At 39.8% G+C, this 26,841-nt stretch overlaps 1 protein-coding gene across 3 annotated transcripts in view; it reads right to left on the bottom strand.

The window, feature by feature from the left end:
• Positions 1–26,841, bottom strand: part of LOC141782855 (E3 ubiquitin-protein ligase SH3RF3-like) — a 104,910-nt gene that overhangs the window by 33,448 nt on the left and 44,621 nt on the right. For 2 of the 3 annotated variants that reach the window (XM_074659664.1, XM_074659662.1), the window contains exons 2-3: positions 7,295–7,570; positions 2,712–2,807 (exon numbers count right to left, since the gene is read on the bottom strand). In XM_074659664.1, coding sequence (XP_074515765.1) covers positions 2,712–2,807; positions 7,295–7,570 — 372 coding nt within the window. The remainder of the gene's footprint in view (positions 1–2,711; positions 2,808–7,294; positions 7,571–26,841) is intronic. The other variant, XM_074659665.1, reaches the window with a different exon arrangement.

The following is a 26,841-nucleotide window of genomic DNA, read 5'->3' on the forward strand; positions in this document are numbered from 1 at the left end:
TTCAGACTGACATTGTGACTGACAGCATTGTGTCAAATACCGGCGCCTTTCACTTCAATGAGACCGCTGCGTCGGCACAGCAGGAGTCCCGATGCAGAGGGCTCCAAAAAAAAAATAACATCACATGCAAAAAAGTTGAACTTGGTGCAACTTTTGCCACAACTCAGTGCAACTTCAACCAGCAATAGAAGGTGTTTTTATGGCAGATTACTTTGTAATGTTAACTGCAAAATTTTTACTTTTTACTTCCTGATCACCAAGACCCTGATGTCACTGTAATAACTTTTCAGAGTTGTGAAATCTTCTTCATAGTATAATAAACCGCTGTGCAGTGTTTTGGCCTCTATATAAGACTTCACACTCGCATGCATTTATCAAACTGGACATCTTGGTTTGTATTCTATCCTCTACTACCTTTAGCAACATGCACCCACCAACAGAGCCCCTTGCATCTTTTAACCCAGCACTATATTCAGTATGGTGCGCTACGGAGACACACAGTAGCACCCGCTCCAATTAAATGACTGCCAATAACTTCACACATGCAATTTCAACAATTTCGGTGGCATCCCTATCATCTGCAAACCCCTCATCACCAATCTGTGTATCAAGATATTAACCCAAGCAGTCTGCATTCAACAGACAACAGCTAGAAGAGGTACTTTATATCCTCTGAGCACACACACACACACACACACACACACACACACACACACACACACACACACACACACACACACACACACACACACACACACACACACCACACATACACAGATCAGCAGAAGTCCAGCTGGGCCCTCCTCATTAAGCTCCCACTGCACACACACACACACATACACACACACTCGACATGCCCCTGTACCCCCGCTGTGTCAGAGTGATGGAGAGCTCTAAATTATTGATGCATCTCTATCTAATGGCAACCCCTGTGTGTCTGTGTGTGTTTGTCCCGGCTTCTCTCGGCCTACGGCTTAATCACCATCACCTAAGAGAGTCGTTTGGTCAAACAGCTAATTTCAGGGATGTGATTGGGTAGCCAAGAGTTCAAGCCTGCGCAGGCTGCAAACCCAGAGAGAAATAGTGTGTTATGAGAGGGCATTATGATTATAGGATGGCAAAGCAGAACATAAAAGCTTCATAGATGAGCAGAACAGTGATTTTCTATGTGTATTTGTACAGATGTGGATATCAAAAGCAATATGTTTGCAGCATGAAGGAGGAGTCATCTCATTAGTCTCTCTCTCTCGCTCTCTCTAATCTCTACGTTAATGGATTTCTCCAGATACACTACATGAATACACAATGCACTACACATGTACCTTATGAGTCTTATTGTCTTGACAATACATCCCAGTTTGAGTGAACCTCCTGTCGGTTTTGAAGGTTTCATCATTTGTTTTTCGACAGGGCCACGAGAGAATCGGCGTATTCACAAATTGGTAGTGATGGAAAGAGAAGAGAAGCCTGAACAACGGCAAGAAAGAAGGAAACATACAACCTTCCACTTTCTTTTTGCCACGGCTTAAAAGCCTTAAATGCGATGCAGAGCAAATTGTGCCTGCTTTTTTTTCAGTTGCACGAGGATTAAAGTAAACTATATTTCACCCTTGACAGGCATGACACTATGAAAGACAGTAAAATGTTTGGGGTCTTGAGGGTTTTATCCTTTTACTGAGAGGAAATCTCTTAAAGAAAACTCCACCTCTGCTGACTTTCAAACAGCATAGATAATGCAATTTATATTTCTGGGGCAACTTGAATGTTTTGGTTGTGCATCCCTACAGAAACAGATAATATCACATCCTGATACGGAAACACGCTATATGCAGATTACCATATATTTGACAGAGAATAATGAACTGCTATTGCAATGTCTTACACTGTGTGTTTACCCTTTCATATCAAAGCCAGACAGAGTCCGACCTCTGCTCAATCCAGGTCAGTTGGAGGGTTTTAAAAGCAGGTTGGATAGCACAGAGTACTCACCGGTCTGGTTGGTTTTACATGTAGTACTTCTGCAGACACTGAAGGACTTAAGCACATTGCTATCCATCTAAAATGATCCGGTCATTATAACCATCTCCTCTGTTACATCCTGACTTCAGAATGAAGCTCAATTTGTCCCTCTTCTCAGCGCAGGTGGCATAAAGGCTATTACCAGCAAAACATAAATAATACATCACTAGTTACCATTGCCAATGAATTTAGACAAGTGCTATGCTTTCTCAGGAGCAGTACTTTTGGTAGTAACATGTAAGACTGGCTCAGAATACCATTTAGTTCAAGTATATTTGAAACCAGGGAGCATTAATTGAATATTTGGCCATTAGGATATTACATTTTTTATACATACTTTTTGGATTAATTGGATCTTCTCTAAAGAATTTAAATAAACCAGCTTCCACTTGTGAATGACGAGGAAACCAAACCGCACTGATATCCCAAGTTTTTGTCATAATGGATATCATCAAAGTACTGGGAATGTTTCTACTGATAGAAACACAACATTTACATTATCTCCTGTCAAAGCAGACAGGATATACTTTCACCAAGAGAAAGAAAATATCTACTTCTCTCAAAAGTAGCGGCATGATAAACAACAACACTGTAATACAGGTGTTCTGCTGCAACATCGCTGTTGCTTTTACAGCTATTTCTGTAATAATGTGAGTGTTTTGTGTGTATCTGTGTAATGTCTGTGGGTTTACCTCCACATATAGAATGGGGAAGATGCCAATCTTGTCTCCCAGCATGCCTTCTGCCCAGTTCTCGTCCACTCGCCTGATTACAGTCAGTACCTCATCCTGGAGAGAGAGGAAATGAGTGAGACTACACATAATGTAGCTACACCACGTGTGTCCAAATAATAGCTATTTAGTTATTATTTTGGTATCACTGTGTGATTTAAAAAATAATAATAATAAGGAAAGGATAAAATAACAAAACAAAGAAATGTGTTTTCCCCAGCTAAAAAAACTCAAGCTATTGATCAGAAACTGGCCAAAACAAAGCATCTCAAACACTTAGGGAGTGGATGTTTGGGATCCAAGATCAATGTAAACCCAAATGCTCAAAGTAATTAAATAGATTAAGAAGTGTAAACTTAAATAATAATAAAAAAAATCAACTAACTTAAAGGGACTGTTTGTAACTTCTTATACGTATAAATTCTCGCATATGCGCGCTCCCGTGTGCCTACGCTTTTCAGACAAGACTCCAACACAAACTACACGGAGGCACCAAAACCGCAAAGTTATATCTAATGAAGCCCGTCTTGCAAAACAGTGTTGGTCGTGGTAGGAGGACGCGGGGGAGACCGTAGCTTTGGTCTCCAGGACCGGAGTCTCTGCTGTACTCTGCTCCTCTGCCTGTTTGCCTTCACTCAGCTCGCTCCACCTCACGTGCATGTGCGCACACTACACACTGCAGAAGAGTTAGTTTAGCTCTGAGAATATCTAGTACATATACAGTGGACGTTTGTGCAGAAATAAATGCTGCAGCTCCTCCAGACCAACAGAGGTTTTCCGTGTCTTGTGAAGTGACGGGGCTCCGCAGCGAGAAACGTTATCGTCTCCGACCAGGTGCCGGTGTCTCCCTCCAGCCGCGGTCGGGAGGCTGAAGCAGGAAAAGCCAACACTAGGATCAGCAGTGATTCATGGAGAGACCTTCATCTGGTCAGCTTACATTACTGCCAAGCAGGTGAAAAATAGAGTGATATTGTGGTTTTAGCTGACGTGTGTCGCCTCACTGTTTTGAGCGATGCTCGTTCATGTCTATCTAGAGCGAGAGGGCGCGAGTCCGACGCTGACTTTCGTTGACTTAACGGCCACAGGTGTCGCTGTTAACAAGCATTTATGATTCTTACAAACAGTCCCTTTAACCCTTATGAGTTTTGGGCTATTAAGGCCATTTTTTAAGTTTTGAGTTACATGATTTTGAGTTGAAAATATTTTAGGTGACTTAGTAAGAATTTTATTTTAACTGCAAACACTAGGTACAAGTAGCATGTATTCCAAATATTTTGGCTTTAAAAATATTTCACTTTTAAGTTCGTCAACTTATAAAATTCAAGGCATTCAGTTGCTTTGATTTTTTTGGAGTTCTGTTAACTCATTGGGATTTACAGTGTAGTTTTTTCTGCTACCTGGTACCTTGATGTATGATCTCCTCTGAAATGATCAACTGAACCCTTACAATATGTGGCTAAAAGTTTCCTCATCATTTTTATTTGCCTCTATTGAATTCTTCAGCCAAGGAATGATGAAAAAAATGGTGTTCTTGCATGTTGTAGCCCATTGACTACAGATTGTGCGTACAAGTGTTTTTAGATTGATAGGCAGCTACTGGTTTCACTTCATTTCAGTTGCCTTCATTTTTATCGTATAATATTCTCAGCAATATTATATTCGACACACATGGAAACATATTCCCACCACACACCCACAGATTTCATCATGAAAGAGTTTTTCCCTCTGTTGCTCCTCTCCTCACATGAATACAAAGGTCTTGGTTAGACCATTAGGGATGGCAGTGATAACGCTGGTAAATGACTGTTGTGTATTAGTCATACTGAGTAATTACCTCTCACATGAGAAAACAATATCACAAATTCTGGTTTCTGCATGACAACACGCATACAGCGCGCCACAGGAGCAGGCGTCTCTGTGTGAGTGCATGGCTTTGTGTAATCTTCAATCATTAATCTGTTGATTAGTTTAGCCCTAAAACGCAAAATAATGTGAACTTTGAATGTCTCGTCATTATCTGTTAATCCGGATGTAGAGCGCAGTGTGTTCGAGACGAGGCAGCTACTGTATGAGTATGCTTTGCATTGCTGTGATCAGTTGTGAAACACCTACGGTGAAGTGTACAGTACACTGTAATTTAATAATCTTTCTCTCTCCGCAGACACACATTACAATGCAGAGACAGAGTGGATGTGCCGAGCGTTCAGTCCTCGTACAAATGAGTCTGTGTAACAGCAGGAACAAAATGATAAGCTTTGAGGAACAGAACAATACGCGGAATACAAATGACTGTTTACATCAAACCTGACCTGGATACATACTTCTGAAGGACTGAGTGTTTTCTCTCATCTTGTCCGTCCCTTTCAAAGTATTTTAGTGACACTTTAACAAATGGGGATGAATTTGGACCCACTCCGAAATGACTCATGGAATACCCAAATTCAAATTGTGTAGACTCATTGTCAAAAATAGAAAGAGACCCAGTCCAGAAGGGACCTGAAGACAGTCAGACTCAAGGATAATTAGTCCAAATCCTAAATGCGATCAACTATAACAAATCCAAATATAGACACCAGTACTGGCAGGAGCATGAGACTCTACTAATTAACAAGCTGGTCAGAAAGAGCAGACATACATGCCATCTTTCTTGCACTTCCCAGTTCATGCTTTACATCTCCTGTCAAAAAACGAATTTTTCTCCTGCAGTGATAATGACGCACTACACTTTGCCAAGATCCCTGCCAGTATTAGAAATGTGGCACACAGACCTGGGACCAACAAGACCCTACCCTACACAATTAGATTTAATATAATTAAATATAAAAACATGGGTTCTGGGTTGAGGTCTTGCTTCTCTAAGAACCAAGAGGACACATAAAGATATCTAGATGGAGGTTCCACGCTGACTACAGTGAAAATATATTATTCAGGGCTGTCAAAGTTAACGCGTTAATAACGTATTAACGCAATTTTTTTTTAATGCCACTAACTTCTTTAACGCATTAACGCAACTTGCGATTTTTAATTAACCTCTTAAAATCGGATGGGCCGCCCTATTATGATTATTATTACTCTGATATCAGATGTCCCACCAGAGAAATTATCACTTCACTTCACTTTAATGGCCAGTACACAGAGTCAGTAGTGCAACCTATACAGCAGGCAGACGTAATGTATTAAACAATAAGTAATAATCACAATGTTCCTAGATGGACAGCAAAGAGCTGCATGTGTCCTTCTAGTGTGAGAAAGCGTTATACTCAAAGGATTCTTATGCTGCCTTAAGGAGCTACAATATTGCAAGTATGGAACAGTAAATCAACTGTGTAGTTTTTGAGTTTCATGGTGTTAAATGCTGTTTAAGGGACTTTTCCATCTAAAAAAAAGCTTGTTTCTTCTTCCAACTTCTTGGCAAATAAATGGATGAATTTGAAATCTAGCACAAAATATCAGTTGCCAGCCCCTTCATTCCAAAAATATTAGTGTCTGTTGTAAAAATGTCTTCCGTCAAATTCTTATGGTCAGAATAGCCTTTGCAGGCAGCAGCTGCTACTGTATCTTATCTTCTCCATTGCAATACCTCATATCAGAAACACAGACTTTCCTACTCTTTTTTTTATACACTAAATTGTTTTATCTGTTCTTTTAAACATGATGATTTATTTTTGCTGTCTTGGTGAAGCACTTTGTAACTTGGATTTTGAAAAGGGCTCTTTAAACAAAGATCATTATTATTATTATTATTATTATCATTATTATAGAGCTGATGATCATTTTACCAATACACTTTTTTTTTATCAAAAGCAGTGTAAATTGTTAAAACAAGGCACACTAAAGCCAGCCAACTCATTTCATGCCAAGAAATGTATAAGCCTCTGTGACTGTACCACAAAAAAGAGAGGCCTGTTGAGATTTTAGCCACTTAGAAGTATTTCAGCTGACCATAGGACTGTCTGGTGAAGCTTGTGTTCATGCAACAATACAGACACACTTGTCAATAAGACATACATTACCAGCTTATGTCAAATAACCACACAAATGACTATGTCAGTGAAAAGTGTTACTATTTTTATACCAACAGATTTGATCTGTTTTAGTTTTTAACTCTCCTTTCTTTGGATGTGAAAGCTGATCACATTATTTTATTTACAAAATAAACAAATCAAAATATGGAGTAAAAGGTGAAAACTGCAGTTCCTTTGAGAAGAAGGCCCCATGCACAGCATGCACTTTTGATCCTGTTTGAAGTTCCTCTGGTTTACATTCGGAGAACCAATCTGAAGAGTCAGCAGTGATAAATTATTAGTGTCCTACAAAGAACCACCCTGGTTTAACACTACAGATAAGTGCTTTCTTCTACTACGGTATTTATGCTGCTGTAAATTCAGCCATCCCTCTAATCTCTCTCCACTGATACAGCTATGCAGCCTGCCCATATTACACATTATTATATTAGTTCTGTGTCTGATATAAAAACAGTGTCCTCAGGTGAGTGTGTGTGTACAGTGTGTGTACAGCGTGTGTACAGTGTGTGTGTGTGTTACCTTGCTGAAGGCCAGACAGTCTTTATCCTGGTCTTTATCTTTGACCTCAAAGTCGTACAGTGCTTTGCCCTGGGGTGGAGTTTGGCTCAGGGGACGCAGCAACTGGATGTAACTTGCGGGCAAGAAACCATGGCAACCGTTGAGCTCGCCGTGGTACCAGTTGTCGTCCACCTTGCGTCGCAGGATGATGATGTCACCCTTTGAGAATTGGAGATCGCCCGGTTCTTTTCCTTCGTAGGAGTAGAGGGCTTTACCGCAAGGCAGCGCTGGGATATTCTGAAAAACACACACATTACAAACATACACTTACTGTACAAGCAAAGCAATAAAATGCATCAAACCAAAGCAGTAAATATGTCCTTATGTTCCTTACAATCGTGCAGAGCAACACGTTGTTCCATATAGTGCAAACATTTGTTTTCTGTTTTTTTGTCTGACCTAACGTGTCGGAGAGATTCAGGTCTGAATTTTGATCAATCTTGATCTATATGATACATCTAAAATCATCCAATCTTTAATCCTGGTGACCCAAGATAAATCAGAGTGGTCACAAGATGTTCGAAAGGATAAAAAAGAAAAAAAAACATTTCTGTTCCACAAAATTCAATATTTTTTATGACCTTTCAGTATTTTTTATGTGTTTGTATCTCTTCAGGGCCCTTAAAATCCCTAAAATGAAACAATCTGACACCTACAAAATCATTCTCTTATCTGCACTAAGACCATTATCTGTGTGAGTCTCATATCTGCCATAACCTGTGTGATTAGGGGTCACAACATAAGCCCAAAAGATTAGGAACCACTAGGTTAGAGCACACACATGCTGCTGTTTTAGACACTTTTGTACATCAGTGGGCAGAGCAGATTACCTGCCAGTTATCTTACCCTACACCAGAAAACAGGGTTTCATGAGAAGAGGATGCTCTTTCGCAGTTCACTCCCACATAGCGATTAACATAAAAGGTTAGGTGACAGGTGTATTTTTGCACAAAAATCTTGCACAGAGCGGCATTAAGTGTAAGCATGTTGAGGCCTCTGCAGAGGATTAAAAGCACTGCTGTCAAGTAGTAGTGCCACTGTGTTGAAATGATGCCAGATACCTCACAAGCCTTGGGATTGACAATTTCCTGAATTTCCTGTGAACTGCAGTTTCATTATATTCTTCCTATTACAGTAAGGAGCTGTGCCTTTTGTGCCATGTCTGGAACAAATCAGTTTCAAGTCTGTTATGTAACAACAACAAATATGTTGGGTCTATCTGCATTGTTCCCTTTTCCTTTCATTTTTACATTTGTGGTGCCTCATATTTGAAGGATGATACAATGAGACCGTGACACCTGCAGTGATCAGTAAATTAATTTGGAGAAGAAGAAAAAGAAAGCCAGAAGGGGCAAACTGGTTCTGAACAGTATTAAAATCCAATATGGTGCAAACTGTTGACCCTAGAGACAAATTTGTAGAGCACGGATAGTTAGGTATGTGCTCCAAGTTTCATTTTATCCCCCCCAGCAGTATGTGAGATATGACTGGTTATTAAAATGTTTGCCAGGTAATTGCAGCTCCCACCTTGGGCCAAACACTGTAATTTTGAAAATGCCAGAGCAGTGTGATGCATCACTCCCTGGACTTTCATCAAAATCAGGTCTGTGGTGTCTCGCTTATCACATGTGAAGGACAGATGCACACTGACCCATTTACCCTGCACAAAGTGATGCTTTTTGTGATGCAATATATGCCTAGAAAATGAGTGAGATGTTGCATTGAACTCATGGATGTATAAAGAGAACTGGATACAGCGTCGTAGGCAAGGTCCCGTTCATTCCTATGAAAGTTGCTCAGTGGTGCATGAAGCCAAAATGGCTCGATTGCCGAGTGATAAAGTACCCGGATCATCCGGCAATCTTCCGCATCCATTGGGTCCATCGAGCAAGCACACTAGCGTTTTCCTTTAACTCCACCAACCCAGCCCTCGGTCCAGCCCCGGTCACGGTCTCATTCGTGTTAACGGAGGAAGGAAAATAACTCTGGATTCGGCTATTAGTGCATTTTACAACTTTTAGGACCTAATTATTTAATAAGGGTTATTCAATTGTTCATACCGGTACTACTACCTCAAAAAAAAATATTCGCTGAGTGACGGACGTCTCTTTCCCAACGTAAGTCATTTTGGGCCCAATAGCATCACGTGACGGACACAGACGTTGTAGTACCACCGTTTGGCCACTACAAAAATTTGCTTCAAAACCCAGCGCTCTTCCTGGGGGTTTGACTGAACTTGACTGTTCGCTAAATCCCTCCTTTAACAGCAAATGTCCAATCATAGCTTAGCAACTGTAAGGCACAGCAGGCCTGTCAAGCTTTGTACTATATGCCCACATGTAGAAGCAGTATGCATGGAGATCTAACTGCAATTGTTAGCATGTCCAGCTAACTAACTTGGATCCTAGTAACCAGCAGACTGAGGAGCAGATCATTAACTAACTAGGTTACATTAGTTTGTGTGGTTACGAGTTACATTAAAAACTGGTTGTGACTAGCACTTTCCTTTTTTTTTTTTTTAAACATTTGCAACTCTCTCCTGCTTTCCATTGGATTTAAAGATTGAAGTTTACACTCCAGCAACGAAAGCTTGAAAAGCGTAGCAACAGTACCTGAGGGGATTAGGGCGTCAATTAAGAGTTAAATTGGAGCAGGTCAATCATATTAGATGTGGTGTGATGAGATGTTTCCAAATAAAAGGCCCTAATATAGTTTTTAACCTGCAGATGACACAAAAGCTACATTTCTATACAACCAGTGACACATAGACATTCATCACACACCTATATTCTCATTCTCCACCACACACACCCAAACAAACAAACACCGCAGCGTTCAGCACACACTTAATATACCGAACATGTTCTTGAAGGAGACAGGTATTAAAAGGGAGTTTATCTTAAAGAAGATCCAGGTAAACAAACAGCGGCGTGTAACAGAAGAATGCATGAAAGAAAAACAACTTCTTTTCTTCCCAGAGAAAGTATTTACAATAACAAACTATACTCACATCCACACACACACTCTTTTTATACGCTCACTTACAGGCTGATTCTCCCCAGACGCTACGCTGAAGAGAACAGCCAGAGGCTCCACTGCATGACTGTACTGAGATCAGTGGTGACGCAATACGAGGAAACACACTTGTCATTTTGTCTCGTATCCGGATAAAATCTAGATGCAATTCAATACACTAAGCCACAAACAGTATATGTGTCTCCGCTGTCAGCCTTCCACCAGTCCAGCGGGTGGTGGTAATGTACCTGGAGCTGTTCGGAAGCTGCCAAAAAAGCCAGAGAATAACTCGTGCACTTTCACAGTATGGTGACAACAATTAACAGTTAGCAATATAAGCTAACACGTGAACAATCATCCAGAAACTAACACAAACACCTCATAGACTCCTATCTATTGACTATGAGAAGTTTTATCGTCTTCGTTAGCTCTAACTTACACCGCTCCCTCACCCACGCAGATCAGTGCTCTCTCATCAGTGCTCCTTCCACAGATTACTTCCCCTGACGTAGTTACACTGAGGAGAAATCAAGATTACGTACTTGTCATGGAGAGACATATGCATTTCCACCTTTTCAACATCTGGCCAGAGTGAGTCACAAGTCACCTCAAAAGCACCTCCCAAAGTGGTTTGAGTAATTTGATTCCAATATGTCTTGGATGCATTTACACTTTTTTGAGATCAGATAGGTCTCTGATTCGTCCAAGACGCATGAAGTGACTAAGTGTAAATAGGTTCATTGTTGAACATCTCATTTTAAAACCATTAATCTGCTGCTATAATGGCCTCCATTCTTCTGGCTGCAGGCTTTTTGCACAAGATTTTGACACCTGGCTGCAGGGATTTGCTCCCACTCATCCGCAAGAGTGAGGTCAGGCACTGATGTTGGGCGATAAGGCTGAAGGCATTGTTCCAAATCATCCCAAAGGTGTTGGGGTACAGGTCAGGGCTTTGTGCAGTCAAGTTCTTCTGCACTTAACTCGGAAAACCATTTCTTTATGGACCTGACTTTACGCACGGGGTCATTGTCATATTGAAACAAAGGGCTTTCCACAAACTGTTGCCACAAAGTTGGAAGCACACTATTGTATAACATTAAGATTTGACTTGATTAAAACAAAGGGGCCTAGCCCAAACCATGAGAAACAGCCCTGGGCCAAAAATATATGAACAGGTGTGTCCAAATAGCATATAATAACTATATATTTGCAAGTATAACCATACAGTATATAAAACACTGTGATGTTAACACATTTATACTAAAGTTTTTGGCAATTTGTTGAAGCTGAGTGAGCAGTACAAAGTGTACGCTTGTATTTGGACATGAACACCCCAGAGGCAGCAGTGTGTGTGAGAAAGAAAGAAAGAGAGTAAAAAGAGGTAAGGGGAAGAAAAAACAGAGGTGAAGGAGTAGAAAAGGGAGAGAATAAGAAAATATACAGCAGAGGAAATGAAGAGAGAGAGACAAACAGACAGACAGACAGGAGAGAAGCAAACATGTGACTATGGTCTGCGGTTCGATCCTTGGCAACCCTGTTTCATAAAAATCATGTTTACTACAAATTTGTTATCCTAATTACATTGTGGTAAGACCAGAGGGCTACCTCCCGGTCTGAAAAGTGAAGCAATGTATGACATCACGGTGACTACAGCCACTTCTTATATACAGTGAAGAATGTGCTATATTTTTGTACCACACCGAAGTCGATGGGAGGGTGTCGTGGTGGAAAGCATCTTGTCTTCCCTCTCACTTTTAATCCCTCTTTGTTTCTCTTCCCCGAGCCAACAGGCTGGGATGACCTCCTAAAGGCTGCTGGAGGGCCTCATCAGGCAACTGCTGGGTTGGCTGCTTGGCGCCGGGAGGAAGGAGGTCGCTGCGCTCTCTGCCGAGGGCATCAGCTAATGCTAGGGGCAGGCTGCTGTCTCTCTCTTCATTGAGCCTGGGGCAGGAGGGTCAAGCTGCACGAAGGAGGCCTACATTTTTAAAATGAAAAGATCCCACCTGAATCTAAACAACGGGCCAATCCCATTGTTTGATGTTGTATTATTCCAGATATTCCCGGAGATACAAAATCCATCACAAGTGATCTGTCTTGGAAGTATCTGAAACGCACCATAACGTAGTCTGAACATCAGTCACTGCAAGAAAGTTTTCCTCTAACTCTCATTTATTCTTCCAACAGGAAAAACTTAATGTGCACCTCCACTGGTATCACTCCCCAAAGTACATACACGTTTACTTTATGACAATCGTTAGATGCCTTCAGCTTTCAAGTTGCAAATGGAAACATTCTCCTTCTTCTAGGTTAAAATGTAAATTATTCCTACAAGACATTTAGACACCTTAGTGTGATGTCGGCTCTTCAAATAAAATAAAACAAGATACTATTAGACCTTGAATGTCAAGAAAAAAAAGACACTGTAAGACTTCAAAGACGTGCTAGAACAAAGAATGTACCTTTCCACTTTCCTTTCTCTTCACCCTCACTCTTTTCTTCTCTCCCTCTTTGCTGTAGCTACTTGAGTGACTATGGCAGTGTTGGTGCTTTGCTTAGTGTCTTTATAGCATTGTAAAGGCCCTTTAACACATGCACTTTACTCCGTAAATGTTCTGGCAAGTTTACGTGTTTGCATCATGTTTGGAAAGGACCCAGAGTGACTGTAAAATTCACTCAGATAATTTGCCAAGAGCTGGTAACGTGAAAACGGGGAAACATTTTTTTTTTTTGTAGGTCTTCGTCAGGACACTACAATGATCAAAACATGTAGACTTTTTTAATGATTTATCCACTATAATAAAGACTTTTTAATATTTCCTTCCTCGTTTCCACTTGTTCTTATATTTTGGAGTGCCTGGATTGCCTTTGTGTTTTATACATAATTATATATTTATATACTGTATGGATATAGTTGTGCATCTTGTGCCACCTTCTTCAGACAGCAGTGTAATACATTTAGCATTTAATCATCATTTATATGCACCTGGAAATGAAATCCGTTAAATAAACCATTCTATAAATGAAATACTGTGGATAAACCAATTCCAGCTGCAATTTTGTAGAAGAGATATTTTTCTAAAGCTGTCTTATCCTTGAATATTTTCTTTTCGTTGCAGAGCAGGGTAAAAAAAAAATCTCCTCGGAAATCCGCGGTAGAAAATTCCTTTCTACATTTACAACAACACAATCAAAGTTTTCAGCTTCAATCTAACTTTGTACTGCATGACAATCCAGGAAAAACTGCTTCACCTTCTGAATCAACAGAAATTAAAATGAAAGCCAAAACGTATCTATGTCTTGTTCATTTTAACGGTGGCTCTGTATGTCAGGCTGTGTCAAATAGGCAACATAATTCTATCATAAATGAATGATTGAGGAGACAATTAATCGTTGCATTGTGTAGACACAGATTGGATATGTAGTTGGGGTGCTGAGGCGATAATTAGCCATTTGCCTGCAAGTTTTAAATCCATCACTGGAGCAGGCTGTGAGATAACACTCTTCTTTGTTGGTGTCATTACTTTCAAACTCACCAATGTCTTCCTGCTGTGCTGCCACCATAGTGAGAAGAGAAATGAATCTATCCAGAACAGTCATTTCATGTGTGAAAAAGTGGAAATTGTGTGAATGGCAAAGATCAAGTCAGGATTGTTGTATACTACATGTGTGAAAAGGGGTTTTTGGTGTTGTACCTGTCAGTGGCACAATATTACAAAAACACACGCACACACACACACACACACTTATTCAGAGTGCTCTCTCACCCCTGTGGTGCAGTAATTAGTGTCTGTGGGTTTCTGTAATGGACAGAAGGAGTGTGTGTGTCTGTGTGACAGAGTGTGTATGTCCTCTGCCCTTAGGGATATACACACAAACACACGAGTCCCTCCATCAACCACGACTGAGACTCCCATCTGTTCATGTCTCTCAGTGTGTGTGTGTCTGCTGCAGCCATAAGGTACAAGGAGGTGACTTGTCCAACATGGGACTGACTGCTCCATTCAACAAGGCCCCTATGACACACACACACACAAAGGTTGACCATGTGTGGTTGATGGATCGACGATTTGGTCGCTGTGGGCATCTGACAACGACTGGGTATTTCAAATAATCTGCGTTTCAGCCCCAGTGGAGAAATGTAGTTACAAGTTATTTTGCAGATTCAGATTAATACCCAGCAATGCATAAACTCTATATATTTTCATTACTTTTAAAGTGATGAAAATTAGCTCCATATTTACCAGCTGCAACTTTGAAGTGATGTACACATTGATGCATCAATAATTATAATCTAGTAATATAATATACTGTATGTGATGTGATGCAAAATGAGTACTTTTACTTTTTATACTAGTACATTTTGATGATAATACTTTTGTACTTGTGTACAATTTTGAACGCAGGACATTTAATGTACTTGTAACAGAGTATTTTCAAACTGTAGTATTGCTACTTTAACTTAAGTACAATATCTGAGTACTTCTTATGACTGTTAAGTACTGATATCAAAACTAGGACTGCCCCCTCTTAGTCGATTAGACGACAAATGGGCTGTTTTGGTTTGAGTCGACTAAGATTTCTATAGGCCATTACTCATTTTTTATGCTTTTTTCATGCTGAATTACTTATTTTCAAGAAACTTATGAGCACATCTCTGGTAAACGCAAGATTTTAAGTGGTGCTTTTGTGTCATTCTTTGTGGAGAAACTCAGTTTTACAGATTTACAGGTCGATAAAATAAACTAATCAATGGCGTCAAGTGTTAGTTGTCCTCTTTGGTCGAGGACAGCCCGAACCAAAACGGATACTTTTTGGATAACTTGAGGAATATAACCATGTTTTTAAAAAAGAAGGCCAATGGTTTTGAAAGTTAATTTAAAAAAAAAAAAATGTGATTTAATTCAGGAACTATCTAACGAAATGAGAAATATCTGACCAATTATTCAATGCCAACCTTCAGTACTTGACAGTTTTTTGATACTCCGACAACCAACGCATTTAGTGTGCTACTAAAAAAATGTGTTTGGGTCTGATACCCAACCGTATTTGTTGGTTTTGTTTTTCCTTCTTGGTACTGTACATTTGGTTCTGTACCCTCCTGAAACTAGATTTATTCATTCTGAACTTATCTTTCTTTCATACCAAGTACATAATCATATCAGCCTAAAGTAAAAATTCAAAGTATTAATGGTATGTTCTCAACTTTCATCATATCTTGAGCTATAATTAAAACTGCATCATCTGTATTGTCACATTGTTCTCCAGAATACCTCTAACACCTTTAAATGGTTTCTCACTTATGTACTGTATATATATATATATATACGTATATATATATATATGTATATATATGAGTGTTAAAACAGACAGTGAGCTGGCTTTGCCATTTTAGGCTGAAGCATATAGCATAGGTGTTTTTCTGATGCTTGAGCAAAAGTGTTAAAGAAACGAGGCACCACAATGACTTATTAACTATAAGAGGAGATAAAATAGAGACAAAATTTGAATTTACTTTGGTTTCTCCTGGTTACATCAACATAGACTCACAGGTATGAACATACGTCACCCAACAGATGCACACAAAGAGCTGGTAAAAGCTCTGTTTTTATGGACCCGTAACAAGATAATACAGATTTCAGGCGCATCTACACGCACACACACCCTTATAATAGGATTAGAGTCTGTATGCCACACACTCACACTCACGCTGGGCTTATTAAATCAATAATTAACAGCCACCCTCGGCTCTGTGTACGTGAGAGTCAACGACAAGCAGTTTCTTCTACTGGAACAACTCGCTGCAGCATCCGCATCTCTTATCCGTGTCGATCTACCGTGACACCACTTACTTTGTGTATTCATCTATTATATCAGACTGACAGAAGAAACAGGAAACCCAAGAGTACATGTGTATTACTAGTGATGACTTCAACTGATGCTGCTGGTAGTGGTGGCTCCTTGAGGCCAATATTGATAGTATTTCAGACTGAAAGCTTTATTTTTATTATAGAAAAGCCTCCGACACACACAGTTCAGACTTTGACTGTTCAAAACTGAAGCACTTTTTGAAGTAGTTAGGGTTACTGGTAGCTACATTATGAAAAGTGTTGAGTGAAATAACAGTGTTAGGTCAAACACATGCAAGATTGAAAAGCCTTTTCTATTAAAAATGTGTAAGAATTGGGAGACTTTTCCCTCTCAAATGTAAAATAATGTAATAACTAGATATGCAAAAAGTTTGCTTTGCCACTGTAACAACTTCCCCATATAGTCACTTTGTTTTGTATCACTACAGTCAGACAAATGCCACTTTAAGATACTGAATAAATAAAGTGAACTGAAAATCCCAAATTAGAATTTAATATATAAAGCCGCTTTATGCCTAATATAAGGCAGCAGTTGTCAAGTAGACTCATTTCTTTTCAACGGACCACATTTTAAACATCCTTTTACAGTGTACAGCAGCCTACCTTGTCTTGTTTTAGTAATCTTATCTGTTTTTATTTGCTGTTGTTAAATGCCATGTCATCTTCAGCAGTGTAAAGCACAACACTTCCTCTACATATTTAGGTTCTCTTGAGGATACTTTCAAATATTATGTTTGAATACATTTTGCTGAATACTCCAAAGTAACTATAGCATTAAATTTAATAACACAGCGTTAGGTCCAATAAGGACATTAAGTTAACTTGACAACTCCCTCCTTAGCTGAGACAATTGCTGGTGTTGCACTGCACTTTGGGAACTTAGAGTTAATAATGTCACCCATGAGAGCCTTTATGCAGCTACTGCATATCCCCTGTGGCCCTCATTATAAAGACAAAAGCATTGATGCGTGGATTTTATTTACCTAATATTGCTTAGAGACAGTAATTCAAAGCCGTATTCCACAAAATATTAATATGACTACCGAAGGAAGGACTAATTACAGTATATAACAACCAGGTTAAAACACATGTGCTTGAATAATGCCGATCCATTCACTTATCATAGTGTTGTTTTCAAATATAGGCTACAAATATACTGTAGGCTGTTGTGCCTGCACTCATTTTTGTTTATCTGGCAACAAAAGCTAACAAGCTGATATTTTTAGCCACACTAGCAGTCTGTCAATCAGCCTGTCAATCTTTACACCACTTTCCAGATGGAAATATCTCAACAACTATTGGATGCACTGATAAGAAACTTTGTACAGATGCCCACGGTGCACCAGAGGATGAATCCTGCTGAATTTAAGTACAACCTCAAAGAGCAGCTAGCGTGGCTGTAGGTGCTTAGTCTTATTAAAACATATTACTGATACAAATACTAAAAAGTATTCAATGTGATAGCTCTTCAAAGCAGGATGGTGCTTTAGCTTTCAAATTGATATCAACTGCACAAAATGTAACTGGATATTGACACCAATAAGTACAATATTCCCAAATTTACTGTATGTTACTGTACATGGCTGATATGAGGGGAAATGACACTCATATTATAAGTGGGGAACAAAAGAATGTCTTATATCTGATGCTTGTTAAAGTTTGCCTCATGAACCTGATGGGCTGAAAGCCTCACAAGAATTGTCTGATCTCCCTTACTGAGAGCAATTTCCCTCAGGGGTTTGGCTGCCTTGCAATATCAATGGCCATCAATAGCTGTAGTGTGTGAACTTAACTATATCAACTGTGCATAGGTTAGCCACAGCATATAAACTAAACTGGAGAAAATCATATACTGCACTACATGTGACTTCATCCACAGCAAACCTATTCCATTTTTTTTGCGATATCAATTCCATGTTCTGCTCATTACAATTTAAAGACCAAGGCTCTGGGTTAAAAATATGTACGTATATATACGTCCTAGACTATATACTATTAATGGGAAACATTGGATTAGTCATGAAAAATGAAAACTGTGTGAGTTTTCCTTATGTATCAAGCAACAAAAAAGTTGTAGCATGTTTGATGTATTTGCCGATATTGCCCGTCCTGTGATGTGACGCATGAGCACATCGCAATATCGATGCTGAAACGATATATCGTGCAGCCCTAGCGGAAACACGCTCGCTAGAGCTGGTCCATCACACATACAACCAGCAGAAATGCAACAATGACTACTAGGTTACTGCCTTTCTCTTGACCTCCACTAAAACACCAAACACTTCCTCTAAACACTTGACATTACGTTGCCTTCAGGCCGTGTCACTCTAGCTGCTCCAAAGGTCACAAGAGCAAGTGTCTGGACCAGAGGGCACATTCATAAACGTGTGCACAGATTCTCAAAAAGAGAAATCTGCTTATGCCCAAACTGCTTTATAAACCATCGGCAGACTAACCTATTACAACTATACATGGTTAATAAAGTGGCTGCTGTGAACAACACAGATATAAATCTATTTATTTATCTGTAAGGGAGAATGGAGAACACTGTGAATCAAAAGGAGAAACTTCATGGAGTGTGAAATGGAGGTGGCTGTTGTTGAGGTTGAGGCTATATTGGAGAAGATTGAGGCTTTATTGCTTGGTGGCTATAGCACTGGTGTGACCAATAAGAGAAAATTTGTTGAGTGGCACATCCCAGCCACAGTAAATACTCCTGACTCAGACCAAGCCCTTCATTTTGTCCGTAGTCTATTTCTTTGTATTCAGTCTTTGTATGTATCTCTGTTATCTCTGTGAAGTCATTATTTCATTTTCCTAATTGAAAAAAATAAATAAAATAAAATAAAGAGAGCTGAGCTATTCTAGAAATAAGGTGGTTTTCAATCTGAATTGACGCCATGAAGCACGATGCTTTGTATTGGCACACTGCGCTGTAGTTTCCTCTGGTGGGGTCAGGAGTCATTGGAGCTCCCTGCCCTTAACAAGTGTCTAACTGCTATAACTGGAAACTGCCTCGTCGCTGGTGTTGCTCCTCAGAGGGAAGGAGACACAGAGCTGACGGTGGATGAAGCTGCTGCAGTGAACCAGATAAACTGGCTGTTCCTCAAGCGTGAAGCGTGCACCACATTGTTTCCTACATAGCTTCTGAAACAAACATTGTTTAGCCCTGGATATCAAGAAGACAAATTGTTATTGAGAAAAATTAACTTTAGGGTTTTAGATCACTGCTTTGCCAACAGAAACGCTTCTATGTTAATCATCTACATCTGCCTACACAGGCCACGAAACGGCTTGCGTTGCACTTGAGCTCTGCAATCTTAACCGTGACCTGAAGCATACGTTTAGGCTTCAAGTCTACAGAGAGCAGAAGTGAAACCAGAACTACCAGGTTCTGTTCCAGAGGTAAGAAAACCTCATTAAAATTAAAATGATTCAGAAAATGCAGTCTTGTGTTTTACAATGTGGCACAAGGTGAGTCTCCCAAATACCAAACTAGCAGAGAAAGAAACAAAGAAGCTCAGAGATTCTTCTCTTCGCCAAATTCGTGTTGCACTTTGCACAAAAACAGAGCCCAATATAACTGTGAGAGAGTTGCATACACGTCCCCGAGGCTCCCTCATGTGTGTATACACAGTATTCACAATAGTGTTGTCAAAAATATCAAAGTATGGATACATAGCCATAATGAATATCTGAAATGGTTTCAATACTCATTTTCCACAGTATCGATACACGGGTACTAGCTGTGCTCTCTGCTCTCTCTTCTCTCCGACAGCGAGTTGTATAGAAGTTAAAAATTCCAGCATTGTGATGAGTTACACTGGTTCACAAATTAAGCCAGAAATTCATTATATGTAGATATTATTTCAATATGTGAAAGAAATGGAAAGATAAAAACAACTAAACCACAATACACCTATAAAAACCACACACCTGTATGGTAGTGTAAATTGGATTATATTTGTTAACTTCTTGACATTCTTATTATTACAAAAACAGCATTAATTACTCAATAAAACTGCTAGGGCTGCCCCCTCTTATGGTACATGTCCACAGGCTCCATCCTTTCAACGCTTACCATTCATTGTCTATCTAAGCAGCCATGCAATGCATTCTGGTAGTATGGCGGCGCGATTCGAAAAACGCACCGCCATATTGATCGCTCTTCATTTGCATAAAGTTGAGGTCCGGGCTACTTAATGCAAATCAGGGGCGTCCGGCATAACTCGCCGCCTTTGGAAACTCTCTAGAAACATTTAAACTAAACGTTGTCAATCTAAAATAAAGAAAGATTCAGCAACTGCATGGCATATTTCTTGCATAAAAGGTTTTCAGAAACAAATTTCGGGGAGCTATTTACATAATATAAGAGAAGAACGTTTCCAAATGAGCCACCATGTTGGTTCCGGTTTGAAAGCTGGGAGCAGCAGCCTACGAGGGAAAGCGTTCATCCTATCAGTTGCCTGGTGTCTAGTGGCAGCCCATCAAGCGTCCAACCCTGGGAAGCGAGGCAATCCCTCTCGATTAAAAAACGCCCCTGTGGACACGTACCATTTGTCAATCAGTCCATTAAGTGGTGCCTTTAAAGTGACTAAATCAATTAATCAATTAGTCGACAAACTCGAGTGTTAGTCGACTAAAAATGTCTTTGTTCAAGGACAGCCCTAAAAACAGCAGAGAAATATTCATCCTAATTCCAATACACTATATTGGCATTACAGTAATGTGTGAACCGTCTGTTGAGACTCAATTTGTGAGGTTTAACTTCAAAGGCAACATTTGCATACTGTGTAGAGGATGTGCAGGAGCTTCAGGTTAAGTGAGCTTTGAAGGAAATTGAAGGAATTAAAGGGACTAAATGGTCTTGTTTGGAGTACTGGAACACATTCAGTATCCTGGATTCACTCATCTGTCAACTCTATTGCTCGGCAACACTAACATTCCCACGGCAAGCCAGCGTTTATGTGAGGGATGGTGGATGGAACAGGATGTTCCACTCCGCTCATATCCCCATCCATTTCTCCAACACCGAACCATTTTCTGTCCCCTGTAGTCCATCTATTCACCTCCCTGCAGACACACACACTCTCTCTCTTTAACTGTGATTACTCTGCTCGCTCCTCTCTTGCTCACCCGTCCTTGGAGGGGCACTGGGCCATTACAACTTTTTTCCTCAAGGAGTGTGTGTGTGTGTGTGTGTGTGTGTGTGTGTGTGTGTGTGTGTGTGAGAGAGAGAGAGTTTGTGTATGTGTGTGTGGTAATAGCATAGTAAATCTGCAGAGGTCTTTTTCCACTCTGCTCTGAGAGCGGCATTCTATCTTGCTGTGCTGTTTTATTGGAGCAGACACTCAAGTACAACACAAACACACACACACATTCATGCACAGATCGAAAGGTATTACCTGTATGTTAAGATGATGTTAATGTACTGCGTTTTTATTCAATAATTTAAGTCAAACTGAAGAAAGAAGATCATACACACACACACTTCCCAGAGTTGTTGTGGTGGAATTAGTAAATACAAATATGCTGTTTTCATTCGAGCATACAAAATGTTATATATATGTTATAAATATGTCAGCATGCAACCACACTCATGCAAACATCAGCACATCCACACACACACACACACACACACACACTGTCTGGCAGTAATTCGGTGCACTATTGATTCACTTTCCATCTATAATTCATGATACAACACACACCTCAGGTGAAGTGGAAACACACATACACTGGCAGTTTCTGAGAAGTAGGAAGCCGAGAAACACAACACCACTCACTGTGTATAAACTTAGACACACACACTCACCAGTACACGCATACACAAGTATAGCCGGGAGCTACCAGGAGTTCATTCATCTCAACCTTGTCTTCACCTCTCCATCACTCCCTAGTTCCTCCTCCTCCATGTCTCCTCTCTTTCTTCACCCTCTCAGCACATCACTCCAACTTAGAGAAGGTGCCGCGCTACTTCCCTACTCTCCTCTCACTCATCCTCCTCTTTTCCCTCCCTTCCTCTTCTTAATCTAAAGGAAAGCTTGTGGAGTGTCCAAAATGAAAACAGGTTAATCCTGCGGGAAGGCGCGCGGTAAAATATCACAGAAATCTGCCTTTTAGATGTTGATATTTAAAGAAACTTATAAAGATTATACCAAATGTTTTGCAGAGTGTCCACTTGTTATCGAGATATCTCTGGAGTAAACAGACGGACAGACTGATGCGCTGGAGGATATAAACCTACTTAGGCTCTAATAGGCAACAAATAGGCTAATAGGAAAGAGACAGAAAGAAAGTCATACCCGATATCATGCCAAAGTGTGTAATAGACCCGCCTGTCCACCAGAGGATAGCTTGTCAGTTTCACATTTGTTCTCGCAGAGACGTGAATATTACTCGCCTTTTTTAACATGCAGTACCAGCAGGGGGTTACAAAGCCACTCATTTAAGATTAGGCAACAAAACCACTTAGTAGATTAAGGGAAAACGTCATGATTGGACTTAAAATAAATACGGAAACTAAGTAAAAAACACACGGAAACAACGTAATATCAGTAAGGAAAACACATGACAAACGTCACGTGACAACTGTCACTACAAAACACGTCACAAACGTCACTAACGTATCTTGCAAAACAAAACAACGGTCTAAAACACGAGTCTCACACTTGAAAGTCCTGTCTTTGTTTGACCCATCCATTTCCCCACCTGCCCGTGGTCTTTTTCACTTTATATAATACATAACTTGCTCTGAAATTAGACTTCCGTCACTACACAACACGTGACAAACATCACGGGGCAACCGTCACTACAACACACTGCACCTCCATGGAGGCGTGTAATATCCACGTCTTGGCGACCCAAAACGTGACATTTCTTCCAGTGGACAGGTGAGCCTGCTTTGCCGGGAGACTGTGCTGGAAAGTCAGACATTAATAAAGATGTGACCAATACACTATGAAATTAACATGAAATACATAAATGTACTCCCACATGTGAATATTATTGTTAATTTCTCCTGCAGAAACAAAGTGAAACTACCTACCAGAGAGCAACAGTCAACAACAGCATAACAACTATTAATTAAAAATCACTCACAGTTTGACATATCAGCAGCACACTGACACACTTTCTCTTTTAGTACCATATGGCAACAGCCACTTCACAGAGTGTGTTTGTTTTCATTGAAATTACTGGGTCAGTGAAGCAGCGTGAACACTGAACTCAGCAATCAGTATAAATCATGTGTGTGTTGTTGCTCTTGCTCACAGTTGGAAAGTTTCAGTGAGGGTAGGGTAGTGTGTTATATTGTGTTAGGGGCGATGGGATATGAACAACATTGCAATATATTTGATACTTCCTCTTGTGATACTTCAATGATTGATCAGGCTCGGAATCAACCCTCAGTACTCTCTGAATATAGACAAAATCGTGTCTGGAGCACTGAGTATTAAAGAGGACCTATTATGCTTTTGTGTTTTCCCTTTCCTTTAGTGTGTTACATAGTTTTTTCTGCATATAAAAGGTCTGCAAAGTTACAAAGCCCAAAGTCAACGCCAAAGGGAGTTACTCTCCCCCACAGAAACACTGCTCCTGAACTGCCTGAAACACCTGTTCTCTCTTTTCCTCTGTAATGTGGTGACGTCACCAAGTAACACATTTGCATAATGCCCGCCTAGCAGCTAGTTTGGCACACCCTCAAACAAAGAGAGTATACATACATACATATAATACTTGCCCACTGCCCCGACCTTCGTTTTGCTTTTTTTTAAAAATAGAAATAAAACCTACCCAGTTCATTTTTTGCGTATCAGTGCTGTGTTATCAATACATAGTCGGTCGACAGACGCTATAAACTGAAAGTGAAAGTGTCTGCTCTGTACGGAGTCTCAGCTCAGAGCAGCAGGAGTCAGATTTCACACGGGACGAGAGAGAGTTGACAGACGAGACGATGGCGGAGGATTTGGTGTCAAAGCGAAAAGCAAAAGTGCCTATTTGCCAATATTTCAGATTTAAACCCAGTGCTGTAAGGGAACCACAGCATTAATGAGGCAAACACCGTGTGGGGGACCGAGCGGTCACAGCCGGTGTGCATGGTGCAGCGGCGCCAAGTGCAAACATACAGCCCCACAGCGAAAGCTCGAACAGAGAGGCCAGACACAGCCATCCAACGTTAAAGATCAAAGTAAGCGCTCTGCATATATTGAGCATCATCTTTTCTTGTAAAATGTTCGGTGCAATCTGTAACACCAGTGTTGTCACAAAGGGTGAAAAGAGGTGCTGCAGCACAGCCGGTATGAGAAAAGTAAAGTATTTTTGAACATTAAAGCATATAAACAAGTTTGAGTAGAAACCAAAAATACATGTATGCACCTGAAAATGAGCATAATAGGTCCTCTTTAAAGACCGTTGAGTACTGGTTCTCAAACTTCTTTACTTATTCAAATAAAGATCGACAAATGCACAAAGTCAGATCTGCACTAACAACACCAGTTTTGTACTTGAGGGGTCCAACATCGTGAATTTTTTCATAGAAATGTACAAGTCTAATATGATTATTACTAATTACAATACTAATCCTATTAATACCTCCCGTAGCTTGGTAAGAAGGTTTTTCCCCTTGAACTCTCATAGGAATAATTAAATTAGAAAATGTATTATTTATATTGGAGATATCAAATAATTCTTACATTCCCCCCAAATATACTTGCGCTAAATGTGTTCCTGCATGCCTGTACTTTGACACCATCAATAGGTTCAGCTGTGTTACCCTGAAATTCGCAGCGCACTATACTGTACTGTAACATCTCTATACTGTGTATATATACTGCTGAGTGCTTCTGATTTTACTTGACAAAAATCCTTTTCTCAGATACTCACATAAAGTATCCACAGTACAGATTGACACATATACACGTTACATAACAGGGTATGTTTTTAAATTATGAAAACGTGCGTCTGATCCTACAAAGAACCGCAAAGGAACACAGAATAACTGCTGCACCCTCTGAGAGCCGAGACAACCTGTCGAACTGAATTATAATTGTTCGAGCACATGCACACACGCAAATTCAGAGTTATCTTTAATCTGCCCTCAGACGTTTGTACAATGTCATATAAACTTTCATCTTCACATTGAATATTCTTTGTGAATATCATCCATGATGTACTCTCATGACTTAACGTCAGGCTGCCTGCATTGAGGGTATTTGACTGAGTGAACGACTGAGACAGAGGCAATGACAGAGAGAGAGAAACAGGGCGCAAGATGGGAAGGAGTAACGACAGCAAGCTTTAGTACAGAAAGCTCGGGGATCGCATGCATATTCATAAGACTCATTTCCATCTGAGCTGTGAGAGAATGCGTGGCTATGTAGAAAAAAAAGAAAACAACACATACACATACAGCAGAGCTTGTTAAATATGCAAGCTGTTCAGTGCCAGTGGAGTTGTGAAAAGGATGGATGTCTTACCTGATTGAGTATCCAAAGTGTCGAAGCAGGAGGTATCAAGGAAGGCAGGGAGGGAGGAAAGAAGGGGAGAGAAGAATTAATATACTGACAAAATTAATCCTTAATAAGTCCTAAAATTGAATGTAACTTATAATGTTTTAACTGTAACAAGTACAACTACATAACAGCACACGTTGCAATGACTACATGGTGACTGCATACATTATGATAACTGGAAAAAGAAATGTGATAAAGGCCTGTAATACAAACATAAAGTTACACACTTGGAGACTTCTTACTGTGAATTACACAGAGAGATAGTATTCAATATCTTATCACATTAAGCTACACCGATGCTATTACATCATTAAACAAATCCGGCAGCTGATTAAATGATGCAATAACCAACATGAAACATGACATGCCACCTCATGGGGCTCATTTCCATCTCATGTGTGGCTACAAAACATGCAGTTTGACATGTTTTTTCAACATATTAAGTCATTTAATGGCCGAGGCTTTTTTAAGTGAAACAGGCAGCAGTTTGAAGTTCATGATTTGTCATTTTGATTAATGTTTTTGTTCCCTTTGAAACAATAAAACGACAGGGGAAGATGACATAATGATGACATAGATGAAATAATAATGTTACAATAACACAAATCTTATGGCATCATTGTGAGCTACACACTGAAGGAAGTGTCAAGATAAGTCAAAAAATGTCACCGTGACAATGAATCTGTACCAAACACTGCAATTTATTTGAACCGTATACAGAAAAATAGTATCATAGTATTCTGGAAATGCATTTTTTTCCCATTACTTATATTTCTCTGACAGCAACAACAGAAATAAAATGGGCAATATTTATGTTTACAATAATCTGTCAGGCTTTTAGTGACTTTGGTCCTGAGAGAAATATCTTGACTATTATTTGAGAAGTTATTGAGGATAAACCAAGCTGAAAAAAATGGATTCATTGTTCAGAGCTCATTATCTGTTCACATTCAGTTACAATCCTGCATTTAGGACATCAGAGGCTTCATGGATTTGGCGTTTTAAACATGTTATTTTACAGTGTGGTCTTGTTGTGACAAGCAGTGCTCAGAATATGCTTCATGTAAGTGAAAGTGAAGAGAAAAAAGAGTAAACTTTAGACCTGTCCATCTAA

The sequence above is a fragment of the Sebastes fasciatus genome, chromosome 14, assembly GCF_043250625.1.
Source record: "Sebastes fasciatus isolate fSebFas1 chromosome 14, fSebFas1.pri, whole genome shotgun sequence".
Taxonomy (NCBI): Eukaryota; Metazoa; Chordata; class Actinopteri; order Perciformes; family Sebastidae; genus Sebastes; species Sebastes fasciatus.